Source organism: Galeopterus variegatus, unplaced genomic scaffold (genome assembly GCF_000696425.1).
Source record: "Galeopterus variegatus unplaced genomic scaffold, G_variegatus-3.0.2 Scaffold1054, whole genome shotgun sequence".
Taxonomy (NCBI): domain Eukaryota; kingdom Metazoa; phylum Chordata; class Mammalia; order Dermoptera; family Cynocephalidae; genus Galeopterus; species Galeopterus variegatus.
The window spans coordinates 136,776-162,436 of record NW_007727165.1 but is presented as its reverse complement, the minus strand read 5'-3'; the positions used below and the strand labels follow the sequence as shown (position 1 = coordinate 162,436).

At 40.9% G+C, this 25,661-nt stretch overlaps 1 protein-coding gene and 1 pseudogene across 5 annotated transcripts in view; one reads left to right on the top strand and one right to left on the bottom strand.

Moving 5' to 3' along the window:
* Positions 1-25,661, top strand: part of SPECC1L (sperm antigen with calponin homology and coiled-coil domains 1-like) — a 148,556-nt gene that overhangs the window by 76,182 nt on the left and 46,713 nt on the right. For all 5 annotated transcript variants that reach the window (XM_008574500.1, XM_008574504.1, XM_008574502.1 and 2 more), the window contains 3 exons: positions 1,692-1,783; positions 7,466-7,556; positions 25,183-25,266. In XM_008574500.1, coding sequence (XP_008572722.1) covers positions 1,692-1,783; positions 7,466-7,556; positions 25,183-25,266 — 267 coding nt within the window. The remainder of the gene's footprint in view (positions 1-1,691; positions 1,784-7,465; positions 7,557-25,182; positions 25,267-25,661) is intronic.
* On the bottom strand, positions 16,022-24,538 carry LOC103591930 (annotated as a pseudogene).

The following is a 25,661-nucleotide window of genomic DNA, read 5'->3' as shown; positions in this document are numbered from 1 at the left end:
GGAGCCGGTCTGTACGTGGGATCCGAACCCTCGGACGGGAGCGCCGCCGCGCTTCCCAAGCGGCGCACTATCCAGTGCGCCACCGGGCCGGCCAAAAGGAGATCTTTAAAAAATATATACTTCTAAAATAAAATGATAGTGGGATGTCTACACTAAATTAAAATTGTGCGACTATTCAAAATATTAATAAAATAGGCTTTAATGAAAGAAAGACACATCTGCTTCTATACTGATTTTTTTTAAAAAGCAAATATGTTGTTTTGTAATAAAATGCATCTAAATGACCCAGCAATTTCACTTCTAGTTATATATTCAAAATATTTGAAAATAGATATTCAGACAAGTACTTGTACATGAATGTACACAGCAGCACTATTCGCGATAGCCAAGAGGTGGAAACGACCTAAGTGTCCATGCACTGGATGAATGGCTAAACAAAGTGTAGTATATCTATACAGTATTAGTCAGTCTTAAGAAGGAATGAAGAATTCATACATGTTACAACACAGATGAACCTTTACACTATGCTAAGTGAAAGAAGCCAGACACAACAGGCTAGATGCTGTAGATTCTATATATGTGAACTACGCACAGTTGGTCAATCCATAGAGACAGAAAGCAAGTTGGTGATTGCCAGGGGCTGCAGGGAGGGGTAGCTGGGGAGTGACTGCTTAACAGGTACTGGATTTCCTTTTAGGGTGATGAAAATAATTTGGAACTAGGTACAGGTGATGGTCACACAATATTGTGAGGCTATTAAATGCCACTGAATTGTACAATTTTAAATGGCTGACTTTATATTATGTGAATTTTATCTAAGTAAAAAAGAATACATTGTAAACTCCAATGAGGGTCATAAATTGTATTTGTGTGAGTTATTCACTGTCTAGCAATAGGTAGATTGTAAAAGAATATATCTAAAGGTATCGATTCTTAATATAAGTACTTGGCTGCATAGAAGAGTTCACAGTGATCTGCTTCCTGTTGCTACGCTCTGTGATGTGCCTAAGTTCATTTGCATGTCCCATTTTGAATTTAATTCAGCTTCAAGTAAATAACTATTTTTATGTGGCCTTTACCAGAATCTGTGCTAAGTCCAAGTATCTAGAAATAATTAATTAGAAAAAATAAACTGCTTTTGAGCAGTTCAGTCTAGAGAGGGAAACTAATATGCAGACAAATAATAACACATTCCTGCATTAAATACAAATCAGGAAATACATGTGAATGAAGTGATTAACTCTGTAGGTAGAAGTGAAGAAGAATGAGCAGGAGTTGACCATTCTTTCATTTAATACACGGTTATCGAACATCTACTATGTGCCAAGCTTCTTACCTGATGCAGTTACAGAAATACTTGTCTTGGGGTTTTTTTTGTACTTGGATTTCATTGGTTTATGTAGCACTTTAACCACATAATGTAACTAAATAGTAAAAATTAAATGGTGTAACTAGTGTTGGCAATAAGCACAACTGTTCTCAGGAAACAGTTCACCTAGTGAGAGGAAAAGCATTTGCGTGCTGGGGCATGGCTGTGTACGTTCAGCATAGGTGAAGCATCAGCCAAGACAGTTTCCAGGGGGATTCAAGAGCACTGGTTAATCTGGTGAATATGTAAGTGGAGACCAATTAGGAAAGCTTTTATTGCACTGTGATGCATTCATTATTTGCTTGCTTGTTTATTTTTGTAGTACCAAACCCTGCTGCAGCTACAATTCCTCGAACACCTCTGAGTCCAAGTCCTATGAAAACCCCTCCTGCAGCAGCTGTATCTCCTATGCAGGTAAGTGCCTGGGACCATGGAAACCCCTGGAGGCCTCAGAATCTGAAAGTTAAGTCCTTGTCTTCAAAATTATTTACACACAGGTCAGGTGGGCAAATAGCTACCTCATAAGGGATGTATTTAGGATATATTTTCTAAAATACTGTGAATATCCTTAGTTGAGATAAATTTTATAAATATAAATTTTGTTGTCCTTCTGAAAAACTCTAACAATTATGATAGCTAACATCAATTGAATACTTATTATGTGCTCTACACTGTTACTGAATGCTCAGTAATGTTAACTCATGTAATTCTTACAACTCTGTTGTGTATTAGGTACTATTCTTATCCCTATTTTTCACATATGTAAACTGAGGCCCAGAAGGGTTAAGTAGCTTGCTGGGGTTTATACAATTAAGAAGTGGTAGAGCTGGGATTGGAACTTGTGCAGTCTGGCTTCAGAGCCTATGCACTAAGACACCTCTCTAAGTATGTAGTTGGTATGTCTCAGCCTCTGCTGCATAGCAAATCACTTGCAAACTTAATGGCTTAAAATAGCAATTTTATTATTTTTTACATTTCTCTGGGTTGACTAAGCAATTCTTTGCTGGTTTTGCCTGTGTTCACTCCTGCAACTGCACTCACCCAGAGTGTGGGCTGGGCCTGGGCTCAGCATGATGCCGGGGATGTTCTGTCCATGAGATTTTTCTTCTCAGGCTCCTTCACTCCATGGTATCTCTAGCTCCATGAGAATGAAAATAGAAGTTAGCAAAGCATTTTAAGACCTAGGCTTGGAACTTGGACACTGTCATTTCTGTCCCATTCTTGTGGTCCAAGCATGTCATAGGACCAGCTCTGATTCTGCAGAAGGCATGATTTCAGAGAAGCATGATTCATTGGGGGACATTTTGTAACATTCTTGCACAAGGGCATTACTGATCCATTTTAAACATTTCAGAAGTTGTTCTTCCTTGCCATTGTGGAAATGTAGACCAGAATCAGGACAGATGGTTGTTAGTCTGAAGTGCTCAAGATGCCCTCTCATTTTGCCCTTTATTCAACTTTTGGAAAGTGTGGCTGAGGTGGAGTACTTCCACATAGGGGAGAAGAGTAGCCAAAGGAAAAATGGGCTAAAAACTACTGTACTGTGATATGGGGAGCTTTGGCTGTACCTCTTCCCTAAAATATTATAGAATTTGGGAGCATTTTCTTTCTGAGTTGATACTGTTGTGCTATGTGTTTCATAAGTGAATTTTTTAACTTTCTCTTTGTAAAGTTTAGGGTAAAAGTGTGCTCCCTCTGTATTTGTAATGTTGCAAGTTAGTGGCTTTAAATTTGCATGTATGTACAAAATGTTATGTCTGACTTTAAAAGGAAGGCAAAGGGAATTCCGTATTCCACCTACAGCTTTAATGCTTTTTATATACTTTCTATTAATCAAACTTTTCCCAAAGATCTGGAGATATATATAAAAGCAAAATAAAGGTGCCAGATATTAATAAACTGCAAATAAGATGTTTCTCTAAGGAGTGTTTATCAGTTGAAGTTTAATGTACAAGGCATCACTTTGTAAATCTTTATAAACTTAAGAAATCTCATTTTGGTAATTTGATATAAGCTAATAATTACAAGCTACATTTAGTAGCTTTTTACCACATGATCAGTTAGTATAGTGCTTCTCAAACCTAATTGCATATAAAGACCACGTGGAGGGTTTTTAAACACACAAATTCCCTGGACTCATCCTAGTGAACCAGAATCTCTAGGGACTGGGGCCCAAGATTGGGACTGTTAGTTTTTCCAGAACTCCCTGGCTAGGAATTCTCCTTCTGGCCATGAAGGAATAACAGAGGCTGGATTATCACAGATAACTAAAAAGCTGGACAAAATATACGCAACAATTATTTTTAGACATTGTGCAAAAAGCAGTAGAAAACTGTGATCCCTGAAAAAAAGTTAAGGGCCGGCCCTGTGGCTCACTTGGGAAAGTGTGGCGCTGGTAGCGCCGAGGCCACGGGTTCGGATCCTATATAGGGATGGCCGGTGCCCTCACTGGCTGAGCGTGGTGCAGATGACACTGTGCACAGGATTGTGATCCCCTTACTGGTCAGAAAAACGAAAACAAAACAAAACAAAAAAGTTAAGAAATGGTGTAAGTCCTACTATGGCCCACAGTCTTTTCCTGGAGGCAATTTCCACATGGTGGTGCACAGAAGATGAACCCACAGGGAGCAGGAAAGAAGAAACCAATGGGAGCTGAGGAGACACAAATCAATGTTCAGGGAGAATGAGACTGCTGGAATTTGTAGGGCAGAGTACCTGGGAGGAGTACTACATAGAGAGCTACATAGAGAAAGTGGTTCAGAAATCTACATATCGGGAACCTCTTTGAGTCTTTGCCTGAATGCCAGTGTGTACATGCATAGAATGAGACCTCACAAGACTGGGCAAGAACAATTTCCCAGGAGCAGATACAGGGAAAGATCAGACACTTCCCATAAGCCCACCCAGGGCAGAGAATCATTTGAGTTCCCACCAGCCACTGTGGAGAAAACTCCTTGAATAGATGGGACATTCAGTAGAGACCCCTAAAGGGCCATACCTAAAAGTGGAACTAAATAGCCCTAGGGTAAATGCTATCCTAGATCTGCCTTAAAAGACTTAAAAATAAGCTTCTAAAGGACTGTAAGTAATTGTGATCCATAGGTAACTGGTAGGCAGCCTCTAAAATGCTTCTCAGTGATCCTCACCTCCTGATAGATACTCCTTGGGTAATCTATTGAATGTTGGTTGGACTTCATAATTTGCTTCTAATGAACAGAATATGACAGAAATGATGGGATGTCAGTTCCAAGACAAAGTTATGAAAACTTTTTCAAGAGAAAGTTATAAAAACTTGAGTGTCCTCTCTTGCTGTCTCTTAGATCCACTCACTCTGGGGGAACCCAGTTGCCATGTTGTGAGCCAACTCTCTGGAGAGGTCTGCTTGGAGGCAGATTTTCTGACACTTGCCAACCACCATGTAGATTAGCCTGGAAGCAGATCTTACCCCAATCTGTCCTCAAGATAACTGCAGCCCCTGCTGACAGCTTGATTGTTTCCTCGTGAGAGGCCTTGAGCTAGGGTCACCGAGCTGAGTTTTCTGATCCTTAGAAATTATGAGATCATAAATGTTTTTTAAGCCACTAAAATTTGGGGGGTAATTTGTCATGCAGCATAGATAACTAATACAGTAGCTTACTTACCTGCCAGAACAAAGTCTGATCTTTAAAGGAATACGACAAAGTACCAGACTCAGTATTAGAAAATCCACAGTCTGGCATGTAACAAAAAATTACTAGACAATGAAGCAGCAAGAAAATGTGATCTGGGCCGGCCCGTGGCTCACTCGGGAGAGTGTGGTGCTGATAACACCAAGGCCAGGGGTTCGGATCCTATATAGGGATGGCCAGTTCATCATAAATGTTTTTTAAGCCACTAAAATTTGGGGGGTAATTTGTCATGCAGCATAGATAACTAATACAGTAGCTTACTTACCTGCCAGAACAAAGTCTGATCTTTAAAGGAATACGACAAAGTACCAGACTCAGTATTAGAAAATCCACAGTCTGGCATGTAACAAAAAATTACTAGACAATGAAGCAGCAAGAAAATGTGATCTGTAACTAGGAGAAAAATCAGTCAGTAGATGCAGACCTGGAAAGGATAGAAATGATGGAATTAGCACACATTAATGTGCTCTCCATGCTTGAGGATGTATAGGGAAACACGCACATGATGAAGAGAGAAGTGGAAGATATGAGAAAGAACAGAGGAAAAGATCAGTACAGTCGAAGACATAGCAGTAGAACATATCCATAATGACTCAAAGAAGAAAAAAGACTGGGAAAAAATGAGCTGAGCCTCTGACTTGTGGGATAAAAACAAGTGGTCTTACATACCTGAAATTTCAGTTCAAGGAAAAAAGGGGGTGTGTGTCAGAAAAAAATTTTGAAGAAATAATAGCCAAACTTTATCCACATTTTATTGAAATTATACACTCAGATCCAAGAAAATCAGTAAATCCAAACAAGATAAACATAAACATGCACGCATGCCTCACACCAAGGCACTGCTGAAAACTGGTGATGATGATGAACTATTAAGAATAGCCAGGTAAGAATTAACACAGACTTCTAGTTAGAAACTGTGCAAGTCAGAAGATGATGGAATGACATTTCCAAATGCTGAAAGAACAGCTGTCAATTTAGAATTAAATATCTTCCCCCCAAAAAGGTAAAATTAAAATTTGTTAGACAAACAAAAGCTGAGGGAATTCATCATCTGCAGACCATTGGGGGAAAATGGATAAAGAGTACTTAGGACTTCTCTGTAGTGTCTCTGCAACTTTCCATAACTATTTCAAAGTAAAAGTTTAATATAAAAAACCTTCCTACAAAAGCAATACTTAGGCCCATGTGATTTTACTAGTGAATTCAATCAAACCTTTGTGGGAGATATAAATCCTACACAAACTCTTTCAGAAAACATAAGAGAAAGAAGACTTCCCAGTTCATTTTTTGAGGACAGCATTCCTTGATAGCAAAGCCAGATATACATTACCAAAAAAAATTGCTAACTGGTGTCCCTCATGAATACAGATACAAGCTTTAGAGAACATATTAACAAATTAAATACGGCAATGTATAAAGATGATAATCCACCGTTACCATGTGTGGTTTATCCCAGGAACGCAAGGTTAAAATTTACCTCAAAAGAATAAAGGAGAAAAAAAGACATTAATCTCAATATCTGTAGAGAAAAATTCTACAAAACTTCGCATGTATTCATGGTAAAAACTCTCAGCAAACTAGAAATAGAAGGGAATTTCCTCAACCTACTAAAGGGGATCTCTGGGAAGTCTACAGCTAACATCATACTTAATGGAGAGACTGAGTGCTTTGCCTCTAGGATTGGGAATAAGGCAAGGGTATCCACTCTCACTACTTTTTTTATTTTGCTGGAGCTCCTGCACTGTGTGGTAAGACCCCTCTTCTCCCCTGCAAAAAAATGGAAGCATACAGATTAGAAATGTAGAAGTTAAACTGTCATTATTTGCAGATGACACGGTCACTCATGTAGAACATTTTAAAGAATCCGCAAAAAAGCTTGAGTTGAGCAGTGTTACAGGATATAAGGACACTATACAAAAATCTTTTGTATTTCTGTATACTAGCATGGACAATTTGAAATTGAAGTACTTAGCAATAAATTTAACAAAATGTGTGTAAGACCTGCACAATGAGGGGGAAAGGTGAATGTGACTATATAAAAAGGCCACAGGCAGGATCCTTGTGGTGATGGAAGTGTTTTGTATCTTGATTATATCAATTTCAGTATCCTGTGATTGTGGTTCTGCTGTAGATTTACAAGGTACTACTACTGGAAGAAACAGTAATGAGCACACAGGATCTCTCTATATTATTTCTTACAACTGCCATGTGAATCTACAATTACCTCATAATAAGTTTAATTTTTTAAAAAGTATATCAGTCACATTTTATGCTTGTAGTATGTATGTGTTACAACCTTACTACAGCAGTATGGAAGGAATTATGCAAATTCATAGCTAAATATTTACTCTCTGCAACATTTACTTTCTTTATGAATCCCAACACTAGATTTAACCTAATTTTGATACTTTTTATCTTATGATTTCAGAGACATTCCATAAGTGGACCAGTCTCAACATCCAAACCTCTGACGGCCCTGTCAGATAAGAGAACAAACTATGGGGAAATCCCTGTTCAAGGTACATCTAGTATGTCATAACATTTCATTTTTTGTTGTTAATTTTTGGATTGTTCTGGCTTCTTTGTCGAACTAAATTGTTATTTTCTTTACTTTTGACATTATTTCAACCAGTCTGGTATACATCTTTACCAGAAGTTTGTTAATATGTCTTGAGTGGGGAAATTAGTTATTAAGTGCATCTTTTACAACAACTCTCTCATAACATTATAATAGGTAATAGAGAGTACAGACTGTTGCTAGGCACTATTGTCACAGTTCTTCATGGGATATGAATTATTGTCATTTCCATTTTACAGACAATAAAAATGGGGCTTTGTGAAGCTAAATAATTTAACTCAAGTTAACATAGTTAATGAACAGAAGCCCCAGGAAGCCTTACTCCAGAACTCATTCTTTGGATCTCTTCACTGTATATTTTTGTTCATAGAAGAAGCTGAGACTCTGGAAGGTGAGGCTTTGGAGCCCGTGGGAAGGGGCTTGCCTGTTTTCACACAGCTCTTGATTGTAGAGCCAGCACCAAAATCCAAGTCTCCCTCCTTTTGAGGTCTGGGCTCCTCTTATCTCACAATGCCTCTTCATGTATGGCACTGGAGTGCATTGGAAAGATGGCTGTGGCATCAGGTCATGGCACTGGGAAAGGCAGCACTTCGTTTGAGATGGGTGTGGGGATGCTGCCCAGGTGTGCATGTCACTCTGGGCTCTAGGGCTCATCTTTGCTGATCCAGCCCTCTCATCTCTGTGCCCTCTGAATTCTCTCTATTGTGGAAGTTAGGCTCTGTGGGTGGGACTGCAAGGTTTCAACAGGTGTGGGTAAGAAATAAGACTTGTGAGAAGTATTCAATTAAAGAACCAAGAGGACTGGCTCCATAGGCTCCATGTAGCACCAGTGCCTGAAGAGTTAGGGTTGGTGATTGAATGTCTTGAGTGTTTGGATAAACTGGTAATGTACACATTTAGGGACAATAGGGCACAAGATGGTGGTGCTGCTGCTACCTTCCCTGCCCTAAGACTTGACTTCCACCCCTGCTTCTTGGCTTCTGGTTCCTTCATCAGTCATGACCCGAACTCTTTTCTTCCTTCAGAAGGTCTTCTTGCTATGGGAACAAATAGTGGGATGTTTAAAGTCTCCTTGACCTGAACACTCTGTATCTCTTCTTTCTCTCTTTACATCCTACCTCTCAGATGGATCCACAAAGGATATACATGTTTGTTGTGCCAAGATCATCAGCTTTATCATGGCCTGGCTAGTGACCCCTTTGATGGTGTTTCTTCATTTGTAAGTTTGGAATAATAATGCATATCTAGCTTACAGGTTCTTAAATTTCATTCTTCCCAGGCGCTCTTAAACCCTGCAGTCAGACTTTCACCCTTACATTCCACCAAAGCAGCTGTTATCGAGGTGGTCAGTGACTATTACCAACTGTCAGTGACAGTCGCCAATCCAGTCGGTTCTCAGTCCTGATCCGACGTGAACTGATCTGTGCATCATTTGGCACTGTCGAGCACTCCCTCTTCTGGGGTGTTGTTTTTGGTTTCCCCAGCACCAAACTCTTGTGTCTTCTCTCTCCCAGGCCGCTCCTCCTCCATCTCCTATGCTGGCTCCTCTCTTCTCCCTGGATTTGTAAATGGTGGTGTGGCTCAGAGCTCAGTGCCAAGGACTATCAAATTTGTATCTCCAGCCCGTTCCTCTCCTCTGCCTCTAGACTCATATATCTAGTTGCCCACTTAACATCTCCATTTCGATAATTGAATTTTCTAAGACTGTGCAGGACAGGATTTCCTTCATTTCCCAAACTTTTTCTGTGTGTAATCTGCCTTCCCTATCCCAATTATTGGCAATTTCCTCCTCCAGAAACCTTAGAGTCATTCTTAGACCTTCTTTATCTTAGATCTGTTCAATTGCTTGAGAAAACCCATTGGCTCTACTTCCAAATGTCCAAGTAGCTGGCAAGTTAGCTCAGTTGTTTAGAGCGCAGCCTTATAACCCAAACTATGTCCAGAATCAGAGCATCGCTCTTCCCTCTACTGTCACCTCCATGGTCTAAGCCATCATCATCTCTCACCTGGATTCTGGCAAAAGATTCCTAATTTCTCTCACAGTCTGTGCTAGTATACTCAGAATCTTCCAGTGGTCCCTGATTCTTTCAGAGGGAGAGCCAGAATTCTCAGTGTTCTTCAGACCCTTCCAGTCTGGCCTCAGTTGCCTCTCTGGCCTTATCACTTTCACTCCCTGCCTAGCCACATGGACTTCCTGGCTGTCCCCAGGCATACTGCTGACTTAGAAATCTTGTACTGGCTCTTCCTCTGCTGGAACACTCTTCCCTGATGTCCACATGGCCCTTTGCTGCCTTTCCTTTAAGGCTTTGCTCCAATCGCACCTCCTCAGTGAGGCCCTCGGCACCACATTTAGAGTTGTAGACTATTCCCTCCTCCCACATGCCTCTTTCCCTGCTTGCTCTCCTTATCACTTGTCCCCTTCTAACATCCCATATAGTTTGTGTATGATTTTTATTGTCTTTTCTCTATTCCGCTAGATTGTAAGGCCCATGGGACAGAATTTGTATCTGTTTTGTTCACCAAGACATTCTTGAGCACCTGCAGAAGTACTGCACTCCTGGTAAAAACTTGTGAGATGAGTGAATAAGAGAGTTAAAGCCTGTGAAGTGCTTAGCATAAATTTTAGTCCATAGTAAATGTTCACTGTTAGATTTTGTTACTGTATGTGTGAACTTTTTCTAAGTAGCACAAGTGTCTGAGAATGATGGCTCTTAATGGTCCACAAGTAAAACATTTTAGGCAACTGAGTTCTGTAGGATTTTGCTTTGCTGTCAGCAAATAGCTATGAGTAAGCATCCACCCAGGTTGTGTTCTGGGCATCTTTAAAAAGCTGCATGCGTTGAGGGCAGAGATAGAAACCAAGGGCTCAGGAGCACCTCTGCTCTGCTGCCTGGTACATGTGCCCTAGTTCTGTTGATACAGTTAGCCTTTTGACCTGCAGTCTGTGCCAAGTGCAGTCAGAGATAGAAGCCAGGGATGCCATGACCTCTAAGAGTATTTGTACCCCTGTGCTGGTGCCCAGAGCCCTGAGTCTACCCTGGTCAAAGCAGTGTGTTGCAAGCCTGAGAATGCCTGGTGGATAGACCCTCATCTGGGGGCACTGAGGTACCTTGGGCATCAGAGTATACCAAGTCCCCACATCCCAGGTGGACTCTGAGGAGTTTGGGGTGCTCCAGTGAGAAATGGCTCGGGCCTTACTAAACTTCCTGAGCCCAGTCTGAAGCCACCCCTCAGGGCCTTCTTCATCTTCCACTGGTGCTTTCCAAACTCATCTTGATCAGATCACAGCTGGGTGAAGTTTAACAGGGGAAACAAGAACCAGTTAAAATATGGAGTTCTATTTTCACAAGCACCCCAAGTGACTCTTAGGAAAGGGCAAATTTGGGAAACTGGGTGAAGATTATTATTTAGTTATTTGTTACCTTGGGTTTTGTGGGTGGGGAATGAGTATGGAAGGTCTGGGGCCAAGGTTATTGATGACACAGACTAAATGCATTAAGATTCTGTTCCTGTCTCTCTTCATTTTATTATCTGGTGATGTATCAAATGATAGTGCCATTGGGCAGTCTGTGTTAACTCTGGTCTTGTTCTCCACTTCAGGCTGTCATGCCTTAATGGGGCTTGGTTGAAATATTGCAAATACAGGAGAGAGGAGAAGGGAACCACTTATAAAACTAAGAACAACCAAGTGATTCTTAGCCATAAGAAGCCACTGTGGTTATCCAAACTGTGATAAGAGAGTAGGATTTCCAGCTGTGTCTTGAACTGCTTTTCTTCCTTGATTGTCTCTTCAATCTTTGCATAAACCAAAAAATACAGTCTGTAATTTTCACTTTTAAAGGTTCAGTGGCTTCATTACTAAAATTTTAAAAGGTGCTACTTCTTGTTCTCCTTATATTTAAATGAATTTGTTATTTTTTTCCATTTAAGTATTTTATAATAGGTGTGGTTTTTTGATTTGTTTATTATATTTTTAGCATCATGCCTGGATGTCAGTTTCAAGAAAATGTTTCAGACCAGAGAAATCTTATTATAAATAGACTAATCAAGTGGCTATGATCATGACCAGTGCCACCTCAGTGAATCTATGTAGACAGTATGTGAATTAGTATTTGTGGCCTAGGCAGAAAGGCATAGATTTGCTACCAGGTACATGGATACAAGTAGTTGAAAAGGTCTTTACAGTCTTCACTTGCACAGTGATCTTACGAGGTCCAGAATGTTAGGCAAAACCTTTACTGGCTGGTATAAAAGTTCGAGAAGCCTGGGGTTGCCCCAGTATCAGCATGATATTATTATGTTGCTCATCAGCTCAGACATGTAGATATCTTAGGGAGTTGATTACTCCAAGTCTAGTCAAGGTCTGTAAGGAAATTCATGCCATTATTATCTCTCTGAGTTGTATTTCTTGGGACTAGAGCTGTAAAATTTTTTTAAAAACTAAGTATTTTTAGGGCCGACCCTGTGGCACACTCGGGAGAGTGCGGCGCTGGGAGCGCAGTGACGCTCCCGCCACGGGTTCAGATCCTATATAGGAATGGCCTGTGCGCTCACTGGCTGAGCACGGTGCGGGTGACGCCACACCAAGGGTTGCGATACCCCTTACCGGTCACGAAAAAAGACCAAAAAAAAAAAAAGAAAAAGTATTTTTAAAAAATTGATTTATGGGCTGGCCCGGTGGCGCACTGGAGAGTGTGCCGCTTGGGAGTGCGGCGGCGCTCCCGCCGAGGGTTCGGATCCCATGTGGAGACCGGTTCCCGCTCACTGGCTGAGCGCGGTGCGGGCGCGACAACGAGGGTTGCGATCCCGTTACTGGTCAGTAAAAAAGACAAAAAGGAAAAAAAAAATTGATTTATGTTAAGGATACATATAATAAATGGATATAAAGTTAAGAGGTTTTACTGGAAAGCCAAAACTTTGTTAAAAATTATTACTTCTTTTAAGTTAAATACAAAAGGAAGAGAAAAAACCAAAACTGTTAAAGTTTCATGGTAATTTTTTTTTTTTTTTTAACCCCAAAGCGTAGATCTGAATGAGTTTCTGGCTCAGCCCTAGATCCAGCCTTGGCTGTGAAATTCCCAGGATAAATTGAGATAGAAATCCTACTCTCTTTTACTGTCTACTGTCTATTCACTTCTAAGGGATTCTTTTCCCTTTTTTCTTCTCTGTGATTATTGGGATTTGTCTTGATAAAAATTAACGTATCTAACACCAAGGTCCAAGATTCAGATTCTGGTACTGGCCAGCTGCTGAAAAAAAATTTTAAAGCAAAGACAAAAAACTATCAAAAATTAAAGTATCTAGGCTCCCGTTTTTTCCCAATAAATAGTGATGAAAAGTTTCAAACATATAGAAGAGTTGAAAGAAATTGTATGGTGAATATCCATATACTCACTGCCTAGATTCTATAGCATTTTGCTATAATTGCTTTATCGCAAAGTAAATTGCAATCAGTACATATCAACCTGCATATTTATTTGAAATGTTCTCTCTCTGTGTCTTCAAATTCTTTCTTTCAAAATAAGTTTAGACTTACAGAAGAGTTGCTAAAATATTAGCATAAAATATTATCATTCCCTTGTACCCTTCACCCATATTCCCTCGTGAACATCCTGCATAACCATAGAACAATTATCACAAGTGAGAAATTAATATCAGTAAAATATTATTATCTAACCTACAGAATTTATTTGGATTTTACCAGTTTTTCCACCGATGTCCTTTTTCTACTCCAGAATCGAATCCAGGATCCCACTTTCCTTTTAGTTATTTTATCTCATTAGTCTCCACCACCCTGCAACTGTTTCTCACTCTTTCCCTGTCTTTCAAGACCTGGACACTTTTGAAGAATAGTGGTCAGTTACTTTACAGAATGCCTCTCAGTATGGGCTTGTTTGAGATTTCTCCTGACCTGGTTGTGGTTCTGTCTTATTGGGAAGGATACCACAGATGTGATGTGCCCTTCTCAGTGCATCATATCAGGGGTACATGATGTTGATATGTCTTAACTGGTGATGTTAAACTAACCTTGATCACTTGATTAAAGTGGTTGTCTGCTGGTAATTAGTAAATATCCTGTTCCTGCTTAAACTTTCTCTCACTGATTTTAGCAAATAGTCATTCATTTTACCTGCAGCAATTTTTTTACACAGTTTTTTATTCTTAATACTTGGTTAATCAAAATACATCTTTTGTAAACAAAACCAACATAAGGCCAACAAAAAAAGGGAGAATAAAAGCGAGAAAAACAAAAATGCCTGATGCCTCTTATTCGGCATCAGGGTCAGGCCTGCACCCTGCCTAAAGGGAAGTAGGGCTGTTTGCCCTTGGGTGCCAGCAAAGGCCCCTGTTCCTAAACACCAGAATTGGATATGAACAGAAAAACCAGCCCTGAAATATCTAAGTGTTTTTGCATATCCCGTTGGCTCTTGGACTCCAAGTGTACAGGGATTCCTTTGAAGTGCCATTTACACAGGCCCAAGCAGACTTATGGAGAAGAGTTTCCTCCTCTTCCCAGGAAATGGCTTTCTGTCACTGACAGTGCCAGTGGACCCAAGGTCCTGCTCGTGACAATCAAGGTTGGCTTTAACTTCTGGCTGGTGGTGGTTGGAATGTTGGTGTATAGGGATAAGGAGCTCCCTGTGGTGCCAAGCAGGTCTGGTGTAGAAAATGGTACAGAAGAGACTGCATTCAGTTGCTGAGAGGGTGTAATGCAATAGCCACTTGGGTGGCCTCTGTTACTCTGCATAAAAATTGACCTTGTTGGATCTAAGATATGTGTGCAGAAAAAGTGCTGGTATAAACATACACTCCAGTCACAATTGGGAGAAAGCCTCAGCTTCAACCCATTAAGCTTGCTCAGGATCAACATGCAAGCCCCAGGCTGGCTTTGCTACCAGAGAGAAGTCTGGTCAGTAGGGCAGCTCTCAGATCTACCAAGACCATTGATCTGTAAGGGCTAGCCAGGTAGCCCCTGCTGGCCCACCTGCCTGAGGCAACCACAACCACTTTGGTGACACATGTGTGATATGGTACTTATTTCCCCTCCTTCTCTTTTGTCTTTCAGAGGTACAGGTGAAAACGTGCCTATAACTATTTCAAGAGGTAGGGAGGGGGTGGGTCAATCCTCAGTAGACTTCTAAAAGAAGATGACAAACCCCAGGTCCTAAAACAATGCACATAAACACCCAACTTGAGGGCTCTGCTTCTTGTCACTGTAGTGACAGCCACCAAGCCTAGGACTTCTAAAAATTCTAGCTGCTCTTTTTTTTTTTTTTTTTCCTTTTTTTGTCTTTTTTACTGACCAGTAACGGTATTGCAACCCTTGGTGTCGCGCCCGTACCGGGGACTGGCAACGGGATCGCAACCCTCAGTGTTGCGCCCGCACCGCGCTTAGCCAGTGAGCGGGAACCGGTCTCCATATGGGATCCGAACCCTCGGCGGGAGCACTGCCGCGCTCACAAGCGGCGCACTCTCCAGTGCACCACGGGGCCGGCCCTCTAGCTGCTCTTAAACTCTGAGAAACTTATCTTCACAGTACTTTCCTCACCCAATTCTGTCCCAAACTGGTAGAATTTGTTGTCAAAGGCAGACTTATTTTTTTTTAATTTTTGTCAGAGTGGATCAACTGGGAAAACTGCCCTTTTGCCTTGTCTTTTCCCCTAAAACCTCCTAAATCAATCTAGTGAAATGGTAGGGACAAAACTAGAGTGAAGAAAACAAGCCATCCTGTGCCTGTCTAAGTTTGGCTTTAGCCACATCTTCTTGGGTATCTCTCTCACCCCAATCACACTAGAATATTGTGGGATTCAACCACCCAGCTTGAAATAGAGAATTTTTCATTATAAAACTCCAAGGCTGGCCATAAACTACCCTTAAAAATGGGGGTAAGAAGTGGCATCAAGGTTTGGAGATGGCATGTTGTACCACTACTACGGTTTCAGAGGTGTTTCTTGAGAGACCCTTATGCTCTGGATCTTTCAAGCCAGTCAAATGGGCTTTGCATGTACAGTGTTTTCAGACCCAGTGGTGTGACAGAAGGAAGGTGGAGGCAGCATCTCCAGGTGAGTGGAGCAGCAGTGACAATTCCAATAAGAACCTGTGTCAAGTCCTCCTCATAGAAAGAGGAAGATAAGCTAGAACCACTTTTCTTTCTCTTTCTATCTTAAATAAAACAAGGGTTTTTGGTTGCTCGCCCTAAGCACACAGGGCTTCTACCTTCTTTTCCCAGGAACAAACAATGCTGTGTGGTTCTTGTAACAGTCCACACATCTGTCCTATTGCATTGTCAGGCTAAAGGAGAAAAACCTGTGAGATGTTTGGGGAAGTGGCAAGGGCAGATCCACTGTAGAGGCCACAGCACATTATGGAGGGGTTGAGGTGAGGGAATAGTTGAGTAGAACGCTGTTACACATCAGCCCTCCAACTCTGATGGGTCTCCACCTCTTCTGGTACCAGCGGCAGGAGTTCGCAGTTCTTTCCTTGCAAAGGTGTTTTAGCAATGTCCAGAGCATGCTCTCACTTCCAGTCCACTTGGGCATCTTGAGTTTGGAGTCAAGGTTGTAGTTGGAACCTCTCACCTCTCAAACAGATTCAGTGCTTTTTTTTGAAAGGCAGTTTCAGTGGATGCCAGCATAGGCTGGAGGGCAGATTAATGATGAAGCCCATGACATTAGTGCGAGCATTGACACTGACATCTTTGCCTTTGTCCCACCAAACAGCTTCACAGCCTTTGGTTTGAAGTACTGCCATAATGATGTTCACATTGCAGTTCCCATTTCCCAGCACGCTCTTCCTGTGGGGTATCACGATGGTGTTTGGAGACAACCTCTGGAAAATCTCTTACAGTGTTTCCCGGGTGAAGGCGTTGTTGTCCTGGAAGATATTAACTAAGGGCATGAAGGACACAAAGCTCCCTGAGCTGTTTCTCATGGTAGATTGTGAGGGTGCTGCCAGAGGCAGCTCCAATGATTCAGGTTTGGCCTTGACTCCTTTCCATGGCACGCATTCATGTTTTTCATTTTAGGTTTCTGAGAGGGCTAAAAACACCCCACTCTTCTCTCCTGAGGAAGAATGTAAGCTTCTCAGTCTTTTCAGGACTCGTCATGTCCACCTTATTCTCTGTTGTCCATGTTTTATGCTAGAAAATGTAAAGATGTAAGACCTGATTTCCCTTTCCCCACCCCTACCCTCCCCCCTGCCTCCAAAAAAACCCACAAAAAACCAAACCCACACTGGGCACTGGGGCCTTTGTGGCAGTCCTCCATCCCATCAGATATGGTGGGGCCCTGCAGGGCGCAGCTCCCTCAGAAAGCGTGGATTCTCATTCTCCCACTGTGGTCCTATCAATATAATAATTACAGCATTTGTTTATATTAGCATAGAGACTCGTGGGTTTTTATTTTATTCTTTGGGTTATAATCTACTACTATTTTTATTTATTTTGTTGTCAAGTTATTCCACTGTTGGCTGTTGGGAGCTCTTTCACATCGACTCCTGGCTTTTTCTTTTTCTTTTTTTTTTCCTTTTTTTCTTTTTTCGTGTCCGGCAACAGATCGCAACCCTCAGTGTCGCACCCGTACCGGACCGGCAACGGGATCGCAACCCTCGGTGTTGCGCCTGCACCTCGCTCAGCCAGTGAGCGGGAACCGGTCTGTATGTGGGATCCGAACCCTCGGCGGGAGCGCCGCCACGCTCCCAAGCGGCACACTGTAGCAGTGCGCCACCGGGCTGGCCAGACTCCTGGCTTTTTCAATACACCTCCCCCTCAAAGTGCTTTCTTACTTTCTAATACCACATGATGCTTCAGTCTCCTGTTGGTTTTTTTCCTGTACCAGCCCTGGAATCAACCATTTCTCCAAGGAGTCCTTGTTACTTTTATCAGAGAATAGTGTTTAGAAACTAATACCTGGGGGCTAGATGTGCTCCTTGCCACTGGGGTTTCACTACCATTAATTCCTCTCCTGAAAGAGCTGGGAAAATTGTGTGTATGGTGTCAGCGCATGCCCACACACATGTCTGTCTATCAACAATCATGAGTTTGTACTGATATTCTGACTCCAAGCCAGCTTGAAAGGGTTTATTCTTACGTTTTACCTTCCCTTCCCTTATTTGTAACTTCTTTCTCTTGGTGGTGAGAGACCTGGCTCTCATTATCTACAATATGTTTACTTATTTATTCAACCCTGGTACACATATACAGTAGTTTCAAAATTGCTAAGTCATTACACACACACCCCATACCTACACCTACACATGTGAAAAGCAGATTTACCAGCTAGAGTACAGAATTTGTGTAGTCTTTTTTGTTGTTGTTGTTTTTTGTCTTTAGCTTTATGGTATCCAGTCAAAACAGTTCTTTTCCCCAAAGTTACTTAGGTCAGCTCTTTCCCCCCACACTCTCTTCAGTGTGGTTATGTCATGCTCTTGTGATATGGTTAGATTAATTTGTCACTGTCTGCATTCCACTCCCCCCCCATTTCTGTTGATTTTTTAAAAAATTTACATATAGTAAAATCTACTCTCTGTGGTATACGGTTCTGTGGGTTTTAACAAATGCATCATCTTTTATCCATTATTACAGCTCTATACACAAAACTTTTATCACCCCCAAAATTCCCTCATGCTGCCCCGTTATAGTCAACCCCTCCCCCACACCCCAACCTCTAGCAACCACTGATAAGTTTTTTATACCTATAGGGTGCCTTTTCCAGAGTGTCATGTAAATGAAATCATACAATATGTAGCCTTTTAAGTTTGGCTTCACTCACTTAGCAGCATGCATTTATTTTGCTGTTATTAGAGTGTTTTCTAAATAAATGTCAGTTGGATCTAGTTGTTTATAAGTATTGTCAAATCTAGATCTTCTGTATCCTTACTGATTTTCTGTTTACATGTTCTTTCAATTACTGAGAGAAGAGTGTTGAACTCTCCAAGTCTAGTTGTGGATTTATTTCTCCTTTCAGTTCTGTTGTTTTTTTGCCTTATGTATATTTAAGCTCTGTTGGTAGGTGCATACACATTTAAGATTGTTATATATTCTTAGAGAATTGACCTCTTTATTATTACATAATGTTCCTTTTTATCCCCAATAATATCGCTTGTTCTGAAGTCTTCCTTGTTTGATACTGATATAGCTATTTCAGCTTTCTTTTGGTTAGTGTTTACATAGTACATCTTTTTTCATCCTTTTATTTTTAATTTACCTATATCTATTTATTTATTTATTTTTGGCAGCTGGCCAGTACAGGTTGGTTTCTTTTATAAAAAAGTGGGAGTCTTCCTTTTTCAGTCATTCTGACAGTGTCTTTTAACTGGTGGATTTAGACCATCCACATTTCATGCAGTTGTGGATATGGTTGGATAAAATTTGTCGTCTTGAAAAATATTTTCTATTTGACCCCATCTGTTCTGTTTCTTTTTCCCCCCTTTTTCTGACTTCTCTTGGGTCTGTTGACCATTTTTTATTATATTTATTGACTTATTATTTATATCTCTTAAAATTTTTTTTTAGTGGTTGCCTTAGGTTAAGGTTTGTCAGCCCCAGCCTTATTGACATTTTGGGACCACATTATTCCTTGTTGTGGGTAGTTGTTTTGTAGACTGTAGGATGTTAAGAGTATCCCCAGCTTCTACCCACTAGAAGGTAAGCACCTACTAAGATACCAGTATTACCCCCATTCCCCAGTTGAGACAAACAAAAATGCCTCTAGATACTGGACGTGTCCTCTGGGGGGCAAAATTTCCCCCAGTTGAGGACTAGAGACATGCTTTTCACAGATTTATTTGCCTAATTTCAACAGAGAGATGGAAGTTATAAGAGAAAATCAAATAGGAAATCCTATCTGATATTGCATATTGTCTGCCTTTTCCATTAGAGACTTTAACATATTAATCATAGTTTTTTTAAATGTCCTGTCAGATAGTTCCAGCATCTGTGCCATATCTGAGTCTCGTTTTATTGATTACTTTGTGTCTTGTGTAGTGGGCTGAGTTTATTGGTTTTTTTCTTGATTTTGTATATTTTACAATCCCTTATTGAAAGCTGGACATCTTACATGGACAGTAGATTGATTTTTATGCCATGAAATGGGCCCCTTCTTTTCTTCTGCTAGGTCTTTAAGTGTGGGAGTTTGAGTTATTGTCTACTCAGGAGCTGGGCTGGGTTTGAGGTTTATTTTGCTTTGCTTGCCCTCAATGCAGAGTGTGTTGTGATTAATGAAGAATCTGCATTTAAAATCTGAACTTTGCAGATATAGCAATAGAATTTTTTTTTTTTTTGCATATTATGAAAAGGCCCACCTATGGAGAGATACATACCAAGGTGAGACAAGATTTGTACAGACAAGAACTAGAGAGCACACGTGAAAGATCGACAGGACATGAGTGGTACAAGAAGAGGAGAAATCAGGATCAAACCAGCTCAGGCAGACAACCCGACCTAGCATTTCCAGTAGCTCATTTTAAGTTCATTCAATATCTGTGTCATTTTTTTTATTATTTTTATTTTGTCAATATACAATGTAGTTGATTATTATGTCCCTGCTGTACGGCCAAGGCTTAATACTCCAATTTCAGCTTTAGGCTGTCCTTTGCATTGCATTTCAGGGAGAGCCTGTTTTATGCTCTCGAAACTCTTTCAGCTGAGATTTCCTATGTTCATTCATTGAGAGCATATATTCTTTTATAACATTGATCATATTTGTAACAGCTGCTTAAAAATTCTTTTCTCCTAATTTCAACATATAGGCCATCTTCAGGTAGGTTTTCATTTCTTTTGAGTATGTGTCACTTTTTCCTTTTTCTTCGTGTCTGGTGATTTGGGGTTGTATCCTGGGCAGTGTGAATCACACATTATAGAGATTTTTTTATTCCATTACGTTCTTCTGCAAAATATTGGGGGTTTTTTTTAGTAAGCAGTTGGCTCACCTGAAATTCCAAACTCTCTCCTGTAATTGAAATAACTGTTCAGTTATTTTTGTCCTTAATTCAACCCCTTGGAGTGTTGAGTACTTGTAGATTTCAGAGGTTGGTGAGAAATTTAGACAGAGTGCACTTACAAAATTTGGGCTCCTTTTTTGTGGCTCTTTATGGTATTTCCCCTTCCCCCCTTTCTACCAGCTGTGGTAGTCCCAAGATAAATCCTCTGGTTCTTCAAGGCAGTAAGACTGAATTTTCTACTTGGCCTTATCTGAGATCTATGCTCATTCAAAAAGCCATAAAATGGGAAATACCCAGTGCTGTTTCCTTCTTCGGTATGTAGACTCCTTTATTTTCTGCCTGCTTTTAGTTTCTCTTTGGTGCCTTTAAGTAGTTGATTTTCATATTTTTTCAAGATTTTATAGTTTTGCAGGTGCATTGGTCTATTTGGAACTTCTCTGTTAACAGAAGTTGAATGTTCAGGCTCATTCATATATACAGGGGTACTTCAAAAAGTTAGTAGAAGAGTAGAATTGAAAGATAATATGAATCTTTCCACGAGCTTTTTTGAAGTTCCCTTACGTGTGTGCGTGCATGCGTGCGCGCACGTGTGTGTATGTATTTTTTCCAGCAAAGGCTCCTATTTTTAAACCCACTCTTTGCCTATAAATTGCCAATAAGGAGACTACTACCTGCACTTAATTATTTCTATGATTTCTAAAATGAGATAATTAAATAGCCTACCTAGTATGTTCATGTTTTCTACAGCTGGCTGTGGGAAGAAACAGAATATATCTGTTTAGGTTTATCCCTTTATCTGAGCTCTGGATCTTATCCCCTTGGGCTTTCTCAGATGCTATCAGCCTTACACTATTGATTGATTATCCCCTTCTCCTATATTTTCAATTTTACCCACTTTACTGGCTCCCTTCCATTGTCATTTGAAAATTGGACATCTTTTCTATGTTAAAAAAATCCTCCCTCTTTTGCCCACCAGTTACTGTACTGTACTTTCTCTCTTACCCTTACCCATCTACATCTTTCCTGTCTCCCACTCACTCCTCAACACATTCTGTTCTTACTGTTGTCCCCACCAATGTATTGAATTACTCTGACCAAGGATACCAATAACTGCTGTGTCACCAAGTATACTCCCACCCTATCAGCTATAAGCTGATAATTTCCAAAACTATATATCCAGACTTTTCTTTTGAACTCTCTATGCAATTGTCTGCTCCACCTCTTTCCCTGGTATCTCAAAGAGTTCTCAAATTCAGCGTGTTCACATCTCCTCTTTCCATAATATGCCTCACCTTTTTTTTTTTTTTTTTTTGAATTTTTATTTTGTCAATATACAATGTAGTTGATTATTATGTCCCATCACCGAAACCTCCCTCCCTCCTCCCTCACCCCCCTCCCACCCAAGCGTGTCCTCTCCATTTTATGCCTCACCTTTTTTATTTCTGTATGTGGTACCTCCTTCCTTCTCACCTCCACATCCAGTTGGTCAGCAAGTCTCTTGATCCTTGAATCTATTTACTTTACATCTTCACTGATATCACCCAAGTCCAAGTCATCATCTCTTATCTGTACAGTTTAACTCATCATCCCCCCACTCCTTTTTTTTGGCAGCTGTCCAGTACAGGGATCCAAACCATCGACCTTGGTGTTATAGCACTGCACTCTCATCATCCCGCATGCACCATTACCCCTCTCCAATCCACTGCAGCCAGAAAAATGCTAACCTGATAAAACCTTGATTAGCTCCCCATTGCCAACAGAATGCAGTCCAAACTTACCCTGGAGTTTGCTGCATGACTTGCCCTGCCTGATATGGCCCTCTGGCCTGCCTTTGCAGCCTCTCCTTGCTCCACTCTTTCCCTTGCCTTCTGGACATCACCATCCTGGATTTTTTCTTGTATATGCTGACCACTCAATCAGGAATACTCTTTCCCTTCCAAGCTCTGCTTTGCTTGTATAGAAACTCCTAATTATTAATCATCCTAGTCTCAACTTTGCTATCATTTCCTGAGGAGGCCTTTCTGGACCTTCCCTCAAGACCAGGTCATGTCAGCCCTTGTGTTCCCAGAGCCCCTGGTGTTTGTTCTTTCTTAGCATCCCTCACTGGTAACAATTGTTTAAATGTCTGGCTTCTGGTCTAGACTCTGAGTTCCATGAGGGCAAGTTTCTTGTCTCCTTTCTTTCTTTCTCTGACCTTTGCACCATGCCAGTCCTTGGCAAGTAGTGGTCACCCAAATGATTTTTGTTTAAATGATTAAAGACAAGAATAGCTCCGCATGGCAATAGAACAGAATCTATTACTGTAAAATATAATCTCTCCTGCCTGCTACACTCGATTGTAATACACTAATCTTATTTCCCAAAGAGGGATAAACTGGCAGTTTGACATGAAGATGGAAACCAGCCTGCTTACTGCAGTAGTAAATGGACCTGTGTTCTTACTGTGTCAGGTGCCTATGGGCAAATTTGATTCTTGCAGCAAAAATACTTCATGAAATGGCAGCAGACTGTGTTGTCGCTGTTGAAAGTTACCACAAATAATTTTTAAAAGAATAACTTATTTGGGCTTTCAGTATATTCTTGTATATTTTCAGAAAATAGGTGTTGGTCAATGATGGGGCCTGTCTGCCAAATTGAGACAGACTTGGACCCTTAGACATGCAGTGAGAAAAAGATTTAATCAGGTGTTGGGCACGCATATCAGCAGTAAATTTCATGAACTTTTGTTCAATTATGTACCTATGGTGTGCATTGTAGGAGAGAAAAGACTAAATAAGGCAACTTAGAACCACTTTTCATGCAGCGAATGACCAGGGTTTAGCTACCACTCCCTGTTTTGATTTACTTGTCTTTTTAGCCTTTGATTTTACTTCCTTAATTTGCTTTGTTATTCTTTGGGAGGCTAAGATTTTTAGGAAAATGACCACAGTTTCATAATTATAGAATGGAAAATTTGATTAAATTTAAAATACTGATTTCTGTTTTCTACTATTTCCATGTTCTGCTAACTTTGTCAGACTTTGCGCATAATATGCCCTTCCTGTAAGGACTAATGCCAACTGCTGACAGGGTTCAGAATTCTAATTGATGCTTGCCTGTAGGCTCTTTGCACAGAGGTTACGTTCAGGGTATAAAAGCTGTAATGACTCTAAGCTGTGTATGTCCCATCTTCATTAAGAAAATAAACCTATCCTTCCCACTCCCTGGGCCTTCAGAGTAGTGAGTAATTATAACCAAATGTTCCTCATACTCTTAGAATACTTCAGAGTGAAAGATGTGCTATCCTTAAGAGATAATGTTATGTGCTATTACTTTTGATGTCATGCTATTTTGAGAGCGGGTATGGTTTAAATAGTTAATTCTTAAAAAGGAATGGTGGACATTCTTGGACAGCAAGGCTGAGTTTTCATTACATACAAGGCTTTGTGTTTTCCCTCCTCCTAGTCACACATCCCTAACACAGACGCTGACCGGGCAGAACACAGCTAGTCTGTCTTTGGTCTTGCTTCCACTGTCCTGGCCTGAAGACAGCCTCTTGTCAGGTTTGTAGCCCTAGGTAAGAGGTGCGCAGAAAGAGAGAGTCAGCAGGGTGCCTCACTGGGCTGCACTTGGGGGGCAGTGAGGGGGAGCAGGTTCTGAGGAAGTGACTTCAGCTGAGACCTGAAGGATGATAAAGTTAGCCAGGCTAAGGAGGGAACGGAGGACAGGCGAGGAGGTGAGGGGACAACTCGTGCCAGTGTTCCAAGGAACTAAACAAACTCCCCAAACAGCTTGTGTTTAGCGAACAAGCTAGGAGTAGAACAAGGTAAGGCCATAAACGTGGATGGCAGAGGCAGTATCTTACTGTGTTCTCTGAAGACTCAGAACGGGTGCTTCCTTGGTGCCCTCAGACAAAAGGCCACTTACCAGGCTATGACGGCTCTCCTTAGTCAGCTCATCCTCCCTGGAAAGCCCCCTTCCTGCTGCCCTCTTTGTTTTCCACATGCCCCATGTTTAGCCATATAGGCTTTTTTTATCATTCTCTAACTTGAATGTCTTTGTACCTTTGCTCTCATATGGCTGAAACACAGTTTCCCACACTTCTGGTTTACTAATAAGGCCCAACTTAATGCCATTAAGTTTTTGAAGCCTTTCCTGCTGCCTGATATCAAAGTGAATGGCTTCTCCCTCTGTGGTTTGAAAGCACTTTATTATTCTGTTATTCTTACGATCCTATCCTGACTTGTCTATGGTTATATATATATATGTGTGGCTTCCCTACTAATCATAGGTACATAAGGACAAGGCTTTTATTTAGTTTGTGCTTTAGACCTAGATGCAATATGGGATCTTTGAATTTTGGTTGATAATTACATCTAAGAGGTAAGTGCCAGTCAGTGATTTAGAAGGATTCATCTGTGTGGAGTGTCTCATCCCTAGAAATAAAATATTGAATGCAATGTTTCCATATTTCTTGTCTATGGAAGTTGTCTTGGATAAACAGACTATGGGGAATTGTTGAAGTGCTGTGTATTTGGAAGAAGGATGAGCCTCAAGGTTAAGAGGAATAAAACTACCTCCCTGTACTTTTATTACTTTAAAGTTCAGCCTCAAGATTTTTTTATTGTGACCCTTTACACTTTGTGCAGAGCATCTATTAAGAACATCTTCAACCAGCCGACCTGCTTCTCTACCGAGAGTACCTGCCATGGAAAGTGCCAAGACCATCTCAGGTAATGGCTTTTATCTGAAGTTTCCTTTCAGTAATGATACTGAATACTTTCTCTTAAGACTTATTTAACTGTACTTTCATCTTTAGTGCTTGAGTTGATTATTTCTCACTCTGAATTTGCCCTATTGTATCTTCCAAATTCTATAGAGATCACATTTTTTTTCCTTTTTGTCTTTTTTACTGACCGGTAATGGGATCGCAGCCCTCGGTGTTGCGCCCGTACCGGGGACCGGCAACGGGATCGCAACCCTTGGCGGGAGCGCCGCCGCACTCCCAAGCAGCGCACTCTCTAGTGCGCCACCGGGCCGGCCCAGAGATCACATTTTTTTTTTTTTTGTCTTTTTTTGTCTTTTTTTGTCTTTTTTCCGTGTCCGGCAACGGATCGCAACCCTCAGT